Source organism: Xenopus laevis, chromosome 6S (genome assembly GCF_017654675.1).
Source record: "Xenopus laevis strain J_2021 chromosome 6S, Xenopus_laevis_v10.1, whole genome shotgun sequence".
In the NCBI taxonomy this organism is placed as follows: Eukaryota; Metazoa; Chordata; class Amphibia; order Anura; family Pipidae; genus Xenopus; species Xenopus laevis.
In genome coordinates, this window is record NC_054382.1 from 42452606 (window position 1) to 42464133 (window position 11528).

General features: G+C 40.9%; 1 protein-coding gene across 1 annotated transcript in view; it reads left to right on the forward strand.

Annotated features, from left to right (window-relative positions):
- The first annotated feature begins 1911 nt into the window (after positions 1-1911).
- stt3b.S (STT3B, catalytic subunit of the oligosaccharyltransferase complex S homeolog) overlaps positions 1912-11528 on the forward strand; it is a 54909-nt gene continuing 45292 nt past the window's right edge. Inside the window, exon 1 of the mRNA XM_018269299.2 lies at positions 1912-2589. Coding sequence (XP_018124788.1) covers positions 2288-2589 — 302 coding nt within the window. The 5' untranslated portion in view covers positions 1912-2287. The remainder of the gene's footprint in view (positions 2590-11528) is intronic.

Genomic DNA, 11528 nt, shown 5'->3' on the forward strand with positions numbered 1-11528 from the left:
CCCCGAATCTCCTCGTGTGGACTAACCCTAAGAGTGAGGGGAGACTGGGGTACAGAGCCCAAGATCTGGGCATACCGTGAGGCAACTTTGTGCGACTATTGAAAACACATCTCCACGTGTGCTTAACGCAGGCGACTTTCCATTGAAGCCTATGGGAAAACACGCAGAGGCAGTTCGGGGAGATTGTCGCTCAGAAGACGAGGCGATTAGTCGCCAGGCGACAAAATCTCCCCGAATCTCGTGTGGACTAACCCTAAAGCTCCTGCTCAGCGGTGAGTCTCTCTGCTCTGCGCTTCAGCACTTGCCGGGTTACTATAACTAACGCTTCAGCCAATCAGCACCCAGGGCGGGGCCTGTGCTGGGTAAGGTGTGAGAGGAGGAGTGAATTATTAGCGCAGACACGCCCCCATCGCTGCTAACACCTGTGTGCCCTGGCCCTGTTGCTGTATAAACAATTATTAGTATTGCTATTATACATAGTATGACTTGTACTGCATGGGATGCAAAACTTTATATTTATCATTGCGCGTCATTATATTTACGGAGAAGAATTTTGAGTCCAGAACAGGTTCTCGCTCTCTTTCTAACGTACCCCTCTTTTCTCAACCGCCCCCTTTTCACTCCCTCTCTTGTTCTGTTCCCCAGCGCCTCTCTCTGTGTCTGTGCCCCCCCCAACAATGTTAACTGTCCCCAGTCTCTCTCTATGTCCTACTAACTCAAAAGCTGCTTCTTACATCTCTATAATATTTCTATCCCAGTACCTCTCCTTCATGTTCTCCCTTACTCTCTCTATAGTAGTAACTATTACCTAATGCATTCTCACATTTTTCTGTGACTTTACTCAATTTCAGACAATTTTGTCTGCTGGCCAAAATAATGTCTCTGTAGTTACACCCCTGGTGATGGGTGAATCTGTCCCATTTTGCTTCATGGAAAAATTTGCGAAAATTGGAAAAAGGCGTATTTTCGCATATATTCATTTATTTTTTAGACTTTTTTTCACTGCACATATCTTGCTATTTTTGGGCTACTTTTGAAGTGCCTCTTGGCTAGTTTTGGGCTAGTTATGTAGCTGACTTTTTGAAAATTAGACCTGGCAACCCTGGTGTTGGGTTTAGCCATGAGCAAAGGTGGCAACCCTACATTAAATGCTTCCTGCTGTTTGGTTGCCATGACTTACTGCCCCTGGGTAAACTTAGTGTTTTTTATTACCTAACCAGAGCCTAGCAAAGCCCAACGAGGTCCCTGATGTTATTTGATATAAAGAGTTACATGTAGAGTTGTCCAGTGAGCCCTGTACTTGTCCAGTAAATATATTTATTCCCAATGCCACCTGCCATCCCGCCATAGGGCCAGGGAGCTGCACAAAAACACGACATAGAATACCTGGTTATAAATAATTATTACCAGTTTATGATTAACGTAAAGCACGTCGGTGCTCGTTGTGATGTAAAATGTATGTTTGGAGAGAGACGAGTGCCCCCTACACACAGCAGCTATGAGGGCATTCGCTTTATACACCGAGTGCAACCGCGAGCTCCAAGCGTTTCTTTGCGGCTTTCACACTTATTACAAAACTAGCGCTCAGTCTCCCGCTCCCAGCAGCACCTCAGGACCGGAGATGATTGGCTGACAATTAGATTGAAACCCCACCTCGCAGTTCCAGCGCGTTTTGCCCCAGACGTGTCAATCTCCCGTCACCCTGCATTCTCATTGCCTGGGTGAGCGTGTTATTCAAATTGTACAGACAAGCTCTACCCCCGTTCTTCTGACAGCACGTGCCGCGGTGCTACTGGGAAGTCTCCTAAAAGGTTCGCCGCTTTTTAGAAACGTCACGGAGTCGGAGGTGTGGCTTCAAAGCGCGAATGGTTGGCCTCTTCGTCTACTCCCGCCCCTTATGTACCTGTCGTCCTCGCATTGGAGAAGGCTGCAAGTTCGGATTGAATGTTCAGGCGGGGTCTGTTCAGCAGGCCCCTCCCTCTTCTCAGCATTGAGTAGGAAATGTCATTGTGAGCGTAGAAGCGCTGGAGCTGGCTCCGCATCCCCCAGGCCTGGATTTCGCCTTCTGCCTTTCCTCACACTGTGATGTGGACGGTGATTTTAGGAGAGAGAAAGAGACCGAGTGAGGGAAGGAGAAGCCGGCGAGGCTGTGCAGTCAGGAACGAAGCACTTTGATAAAGCTTTCCCAGCCGCCACCGAACGCTTCCCTCTGCTGCCCCCACCCCGCCACCTTTAAGCACACCCCCACCCCGGGAGGAGGAGGAGCGGCCAGCGGGGGGAATCCAACATGGCGGAGCACGCAGTCCAGGAGAACAAGCACAAAGCACAAGCCGCCAACTCCGGAGCCTCCTCCCCCGCCCAAAGCTCCGGGCGCTCCGTCGCTGCCGTCAACAATAGCAGTAGCGGCGGCGGTGCGCATTCTCCCGGGGGAGGGGGCCATGGAGGACTGTCGGGCGGTTTGTCGCAGCCGGCGGGCTGGCAGTCTCTGCTCTCCTTCACTATTCTATTCCTGGCCTGGCTGGCCGGCTTCAGCTCAAGGCTCTTCGCTGTCATCCGCTTCGAGAGCATCATCCACGAGTTCGACCCCTGGTGAGTGAGACATGATGATGATGCACACACAGTAATAACACAAGGGCACATGCCAGAGTAGTCAATGGGAGAATACTTTCCATTCGTCTAACTTGTACCGGATGGTGATGTATTAGCAAGATCCAACAATCGCTGCACTACAACTCACCTGTCTGCCTTCTGGGACATGAAGTCTCTGCCCTCTTCTGCTTGAATGTGATTGGTTACTAACATGTGGCCCCGGGGTTGTTATTGGAATTGAGCTCAAATCTCAAGGAGAGAACTAGGTGTGGAGTCTGGGGAGCTGATGTATAATTTCTTAATTAAGCTTTTTTTTTCTGCTGTTCAACTACAAATGTTCAGCTTTTCCCATCAGCTTCTGTAGAAGCATAAACAGGCCACGGTTGCCCTAGGGCTTGGCAAGATGAATTACTCTGCAAGGGGATTATTATTCTCCCCTGAGTCTCTGGTGACAGAAGTTGCTATTATCCCTGCACATACATTCACTTTACTCACTCATTCTGGGTTGCTAATCTATCGTCTGTTGTGCATCTACAACTCACAGTTTATAGCAGGCAGGGTGATGGAAGTGGAAAGTTGTAGTTCTGCGCTCCTAGACTGCCTCCTCTTGTTGACTTGATTTTGCTTCCTTGTCTGTTGCACTTCATACATTTCCGGCGGCAGGCACAGTAATTAGAGAAGCCAATAGCAACCGCATGCTTTTCACATTCTGCAGATCGTGTCAGATGTTATAGGCCTTGGACACATGACTGAGATTTAAGATATGAATTAAGAAAGAGCCTGCACTTCATGCATGTCACTGTCTGATGTACAGCTGTCTTGATGGAGAATAAACCTAAGATGAAAAGGGGTCTAGTTAAACAGATGATGGTTTCAGTAAAGTTCGACTGTTTCAAAACGTAATTGTAGCAGCTTAAATGGGTTGTTCACATTTGGGTTAACTTTTAATAGTTTATAGAACTGACCATGCTAAGCAACTTTAAAATTCGTCTACATTAGCTGTTAGTTTTTTCCTTATTTGCCTTTTTCTTCTTACTCTTTCCGGTGTCACTGACCCCATCTAAACAACCAATGCTCTGTAAAGCTGCACTTTTATTGTTATTGCTACTTTTTATTACTTATCTTTCTATCCAGGCCTCTCCTATCCATATAACAGTTCCAAACAAACCACACTTACTCTGTTACTTTTTGGTTTGGGTGCATGTTATAGGGCTTATCCACCAAAGCTCCTCAAAAATGTACATAAATCTTGTCAACGACAGCACTCCAGATTTCTTTTCCTCTAAAATGCCTTTAATAGTCACATGTCAGGACAGCAAGTACGAGTGGCACTCCACTCTTGCTTGATAAAGAGTGCAGTGTCACTCGAAGCATCAGGGCAGCAAGTACAGAGATGCAATGTTTCGAGTGACACTGCACTCTTTACGAAGCAAGAATGGAGTGCCACTAGAAACTATGCATCTTTTTGACCAAAGACATGTGACCATTAAAGGCATTTTAAAGGAAAAGAAACCTGGAGTTCTGTCGTTTGACAAGATTTATGTACTCTCATATATATATATATATATATATATATATATATATATATATATATATATATATATATATATATATATATATATATATATATATATATATATATATATATATATATTTCAGTCTCTTCTTCAAATCAGTGCATGGTTGCTAATTTGGATCTTGGCAACAAGATTGCTGAAATTGCAAACGGACGAGCTGCTGAAAAAAATCGAAATAACTCAAATACCACAAATGATAAAAAATTTAAAACACCTGCAAATTGTCTCAGAATAATCACTTTCTACATCTTGCTAAAAGTTAACTCCAAGGTGAACAACCCTTGTGTGCTCAAGAATGGGAAAGAAGTATTGCGCTTGACTTCTGCTTTAGTTTTTCTGTTTGTGACTAGTTCTTGAAGCCCTGCCCCCGTCGTCTTTCCTTCTATCATTATGACTTGACTCTTACTTAGATACATTGGACTGTAAACTTGTTGCCATTATACGTGGTCTGCGTCCCACTTTAAAAGTTCAAGAATATGGTGTTGGGGACCATGGGGAGATGTGCATAGAGCACAATACTCTCTCTATTTTACAGTACTAAGACCTGAAACTTTCTTTTCCTGACTCACAGGCAGTTTGAGGTTGTGTCTGTCTTTCTTGAGAGTCAGAATTTGTATAAAGCCTATTCACTTTCCTTTTAGTTCTATTTAGGGACTGTTGCTCAAAACCTTTGGTGATGTTTTTGATCCGAAAGCCATCACATTTAAGCAGGCTTGCAAGCCACAGTTTCACCTCCTCCCTTTCTCAAAAAAAACCCTACACGTGCATTGCTTTTCAACATTCTTTCTGTTAATTGTCTTATATGAGGTTCTATGTGGCTGTTGGCAGTCTTTTAAAGGAACAGTTCAGTGTAAAAATAAAAACAGGGAAAATAAATAAAAAATGTTTCTAATATAGTTAGCCAAAAATGTAATGTATAAAGGCTGGAGTGACTGGATGTCAAACAGAACAGAATACAGCTTCCTGCTTTGCAGCTCTCTAACTCTGAGTTAGTCAGTGACTATAAGGGGGGCGACACGGGACATAACTGTTCAGTGAGATTGCAGTTGATCCTTAGCATTCAGCTCAGATTCAAAAGTAACAGTTGTGACCCATTTGCCCGACCCTCAAGTCACTGATTGGTTATTACCTCGTAAATAATCAGTATAAACCAAGAGAGCTGCAAAGCAGGAAGTAGTGTTCTGGCTATTATGTTAGCCAGTCATTTCTGACTTTATACATTACATTTTTGACTATTCTGAAAACATTTTTTTCTTTTGCACAGCCTATCTATTTATTTTTATAGTGAACAATTCCTTTAATTTCGTGGGTCTAGCATTTTCGGCCATCTCAATGCTCTAATAAGGTAATAAAATGGATGCTTCCTTTTTTTGTCACCATTTCCTTTTGGCTTGAAAATAAGGTTGTGATAGGTGTCTGCCTTTTGTCTGATAGTCCCAGAAGACGTGGTCGTTACATCTGGCATGCCTAAACCACTTGTTCGGCAAGACTTTAGCTGGGCTCTGTAAGCCTTTCCCCTCCACCCCTCTGCCATATGTCCATCTCTCTTGTGTCAGATAGCTGGCTGGCAAGAGTGAACACACTGGTATGAAATCAAGAGCCGCCTCCTCAGTTAGGCGGTTGTGATTATGAAACAGTTTGTGGCTTGGGTAACGATCCTTTGCTTTGACTACATGCAATTTCTGTGAAATACTATTTTGCTTTTCCTTGTTTGTGACAGTGGACATTTACATGTAAAGCGGCTGGATACACACCAATGGCATTAAAGTGACACTCAAGTGGATAAAGCAAAGTGCTGATTTTGAAAGTGCTTTTTTTTTTTTTTTTTGCTCTTCATTTTCGTTAAATGAAACCTTATTTCTTTTTAAATCTGATATTCTCATCTATTTGTTTTCATTTGTAGGACAGGACATGCAAGAGTTTGCAAGTTAGGAGATTAATAGGAACGTAGAACATGTCTCTCAAACATTAGCTTAGTTCATACAGTTTTTAACCCCACGGACTGTCCACACTTTCCCTCTTTGTTACGTCTTGTATTTATTGTCTCTAATATATCAGCAGTGTACTGGATGGAAAGTAAACTTAAGGAATTTTAGTTCCTGATGGAGCATTTATTATTATATATTAGCAGCACTTTACAATAAACTGCTGTGTGTGTGTGTAAATGTATAGGACCTGTTATCCAGAATGCTTGGGACCTGGGGTTTTCCAGATAGCGGATTTAGATTTTCATACCTTAAAGGGGATCTGTTACCCAAGAAAATAATTCCAAATACTATTTTATCATGTTAGTCAAGCAAAATTAACTTTATTTATACAGTTAAAAATTTTTGAATCTTGTTTCCTTCCGTCTTGTAATTAATAATTATAGCAAGCAGGCAGGAGCCATTTTGTGGAGTTATTAAGGCAAGTCTTGCATCATCTCAAAATCTTGTTTGTGCACCAGAACAGGGGACCTGATGTCCATCCTCATGCACTGGTTACACAATTAAATGGTGAAGAGAACAGGGGCAATGTGGGGAGTGCATCTAGTAAGTACTGAATGGAAAGTGAAAGTAATTGCCTGCCCCGCCTCTATGCCTAAGGCATAGAGGAGGGACAGGCAATATTTGATTGACAGATTAGATTTTTAAATGAGTTTATAACAGCTATGAATGCTTACATAAAAATAATTTGGCTTTCATGTTTAATTTGAAAAGGATTATTATACAGCATAGATTATATTATACAGCGTTTTATTACAGATAAAAGGAAATCAATTTTAAAAATCTGGATTGTTTGATTATAATGAAGTCTATGGAAGACAGCCTTTCAAAAATTCAGAGCTTTCTGGATAATGGGTCTCTGGATAACTGATCCCATACCTGAGCATGTTTTAGCAAACATTGTCACTACAAACTTGTTTTTGTAATACAAGTTTATTAAATAGTTTAAATTTTTTTTGGTCCGCTACATACCACATATTTCTATTTAAGTGAAGGTGGGATGGCTGCAATTATAGGAGTTTGCATCTGACTGCTTGCAAGGACACACAATATTGCATCTATTGACTGTTGCAGCTGGATATAGTAGCTGATAGATTTCTATGGTGCTTTTCCACTTGTACCATGGCACCAAAATTGCAGTATGTTGCAAAAATGGGAAACCCATAACATATTGAAATGGAAGGTATCAAAGGCTTTGTCTGATCTTGCAGCACTAATCATCAACTAAAGGTCAACTAAAAGATCTTCTATTCTATTAATAGAGTTAAGGGTTATGCAATATAAGGTGCAAAGTTTGCTACAGTTCTTCTCACCTATAACTACGGATGCACCGAATCCAGGATTCGGTTCGGGATTCTGCCTTTTTCAGCAGGATTCGGATTCGGCCGAATCCTTCTGCCCGGCCGAACCAGATCCTAATTTGCATATGCAAATTAGGGTCAGGGAGGGAAATCGTGACTTTTTGTCACAAAACAAGGAAGTTAAAAAAATTCCCCCTCCCACCCCTAATTTGCATATGCAAATTAGGATCTAAGTAAAAGGATTTTGAAGAACATACAATTTTAATTTATTATGTGTATTTATTTTTCCCTCCGTTACAAGCCTCCTGTTCAGGGATTCACAACATTGTGTAAGAGCCTTGAGGTATCTGAATAGTTGTAAAGTCAGACAGGCTGTATGATTCAGCTCACAGTCTTTAGAACTATTGATTTAACCCTGTCTGTGCCACTAAACCTGCTGTGGCAACAGACAAGGGGATTACTGCTAGCATGCAATATTAACAGGGCAAAGGGCTATTGCATACCAGGGATCTTTTGCCTGCATATTTCAAAAGAAAATAAAGGTACTTAGGAGATACATAGTTACATAGTTAGTTACATAGTTAAATTGGGTTGAAAAAAGACAAAGTTCAACCCCTCCAAATGAAAACCCAGCATCCATACACACACGCCTCCCTACTTTTAATTAAATTCTATATACCCATACCTATACTAACTATAGAGCTTAGTATCACAATAGCCTTTGATATTATGTCTGTCCAAAAAATCATCCAAGCCATTCTTAAAGGCATAAACTGAATCAGCCATCACAACATCACCCGGCAGTGCATTCCACAACCTCACTGTCCTGACTATGAAGAACCCCCTACGTTGCTTCAAATGAAAGTTCTTTTCTTCTAGTCTAAAGGGGTGGCCTCTGGTACGGTGATCCACTTTATGGGTAAAAAGGTCCCCTGCCATTTGTCTATAATGTCCTCTAATGTACTTGTAAAGTGTAATCATGTCCCCTCGCAAGCGCCTTTTTTCCAGAGAAAACAACCCCAACCTTGACAGTCTACCCTCATAATTTAAGTCTTCCGTCCCTCTAACCAATTTAGTTGCACGTCTCTGCACTCTCTCTAGCTCATTTATATTCCTTTTAAGGACTGGAGTCCAAAACTGCACTGCATACTCCAGATGAGGCCTCACCAGGGACCTATAAAGAGGCATAATTATGTTTTCATCCCTTGAGTTAATGCCCTTTTTTATGCAAGACAGAACTTTATTTGCTTTAGTAGCCACAGAATGACACTGCCCAGAATTAGACAACGTGTTATCTACAAAGACCCCTAGATCCTTCTCATTTAAGGAAACTCCCAACACACTGCCATTTAATGTATAACTTGCATTTATATTATTTTTGCCAAATGCCTTGCATTTATCAACATTGAACCCCATTTTCCAGTTTGCTGCCAAGTTTTCCAGTTTAGACAAATCACTCTGCAAAGTGGCAGCATCCTGCATGGAACCTATAGTTCTGCACAATTTAGTATCATCTGCAAAAATAGAAACCGTACTTTCAATGCCCACCTCCAGCTCATTAATAAACAAGTTGAAAAGCAAGGGACCTAGTACAGAGCCCTTCGGTACTCCACTAACAACACTGGTCCAATTAGAAAATGTTCCATTTACCACCACTCTTTGTAGTCTATCTTTTAGCCAGTTCTCTATCCAGGTACAAATACTATTTTCCAGGCCAACATTCCTTAATTTAACCAGTAACCTTTTGTGTGGCACTGTATCAAATGCTTTAGCAAAGTCTAAGTAAATCACATCCACTGCCATCCCAGAATCGAGGTCTCTACTTACTTTCTCATACAATGTATGTAATTTTTTTATTAAAACACATTACATTAGATATAAACGTTGGTGTTTCACATATTTAAAAAGCCTCCTACTTTAGCTTTGCCTGAATTTCGGAGAAGGATATGAAGACTGGATTTTGCTGTATTCAGCTTCACTGCAACCGAATGTCCGGTTCCCAAGATTTCATGAACACATCTGTGATTAACAGTTATGTAAAGAATGAAAATTGCAGTTATGCAAGTCATTGTGAAAAACCGTCTTGGCTGTAGGATGAAAACGGCAACATTGTTTTAGTAGTAATTGTAGTCTGACCCAGAACAAACTACTGGATAGTTGCACTCAGATAACAATGGAAATGACTAGGTGCTGGAACATATATCAAAATCTATAGAGCAAAGAAATCTGCACTCATAGGTCTTTTGTGAAGGAAAAAATGGGTTTATTCAATGTTTCGACTCTTAGACTCGAGCCGTCATCAGGAAGATCATTAAATCTGATCGTTGCTTATTTGCAAAAATTCCAAACCCACCGATGGTTGGATATAAGAGAGGAACTAACTTAAAAGATTTGTTAGTCAAAACTGATCCATTGAATTGCTATCAAGAAGTAACCAACAGTTGGCTTCCCGATAGAAAACATGGATGCTTTAGGTGCCCTAACTGCACATCATGTAGATTTATGAATCCTGGTACTAGCTTTACACACCCACATACTGGTGAAAGATTTTCTATAAGACATCATATTACGTGTTTAACAACTCACGTGATTTATTTGGTTACTTGTCCCCAGTGTCGGACTGGCCCACCGGGATACCAGGAAAACTCCCAGTGGGCCCAGTTGTTAGTGGGCCCTCATGCTGCTAAACTCCTGGCCATTCCCTATTCTATGAGAACAAAGAGGCTAAATAGATGGAATAATAGATTCTAGTATGTAAAGAAAACAAACTGGGAGAATAGAGGTTGAGGAGATGAAGAATTTTAGTAATGAGTGGGCCCCTGGTCTAAGGTTTTTGGGTGGGCGCCTGATGTCCCAGTCCGACACTATTTGTCCCTGTGGTCTATTTTATGTGGGGAAAACTGATTTAATGCTCAGGTTGAGAATGGATGGACTTAGATCTGCAATAAGTGTAGATGGTAAGATAAACAAGCCTGTAGCAAAACATTTTTTGAAAATGGGCCCCAGACTCCCCACATTTAAATATATTGCGATCGACCATGTCCCCCCCCCCCCTTACGTAGGGAAGGAGATAGATCAAAGGCATTATTACAGAGGGAAGACTTTTGGATAAAGAAATTAAATACTCTTCCACCGCATGGGTTAAATGAACATTGCTCCTTATCCTGTTTCCTTAGTCAAAGATAAAATCTTTGGTTGCAACATTTTGACAATATTGTAATAAAATGATATAATATGTGCTTCCTCGATGCTTTGTTGCATAGTCAGCTGAATATGTCAGCACAATTATCCTATTGAAGAAATTAGTTTTGTGATGTCATGCACCAAAGTGACACTGTTTACGGATTGGTTAATTATTTTATTTTTAACTATTTATTGTGATTTTAACTGTGAATCTGGGTCTTGATAAAGGTCCAAGCAGGGGACCGAAACGTTGACCTGTTTTCTTTTAAAGTATGAACAAATAAATATATATATATATTCACCAAATATCTTCCAACCGGCACACCCTTTGTAAAAAATCTTTGTCTTTTTATTGCATAGTAGAGGACCGAAACGTTGGACTCTGATACTATGCAATAAAAAGACAACATTTTTTTACAAAGGTGTGCCGGTTGGAAGATATTTGGTATATACATGCTATAACTGAGCATCTCTACCCTTATAAGATATATTGAGCCTTGGAGTGCGGATACTCACCTGGAAGATAGGTCTCATACATGCCTGAGTTCGAGTGAGGCCTTTAAGTTGAGTATGATGACAATACTCAAATAACATTTATAGTAGCTGGTAAGGGTGCATTTCTTAATACAGCTTGTTGAATCAGACCAAGGTGTAGCATGTGGCATTACTTTATTTATTAGTGATATACACAGGCCATAATTTTGAACCTTTTTGGTAAGATTCAACTGTTACAAGTAGCTGGCTAAACTGAAGGTGAACCCTTAAAATTATGTGGTGTTAGATCATGTTATTACGTAAATTGCTGACTTTTTAAAAATGTAATAAATTTATTGTGCGTATTTTTCCCCCCCTAAATTATGCTCATTTACATATGCAAATTTGATTTTAGTTCT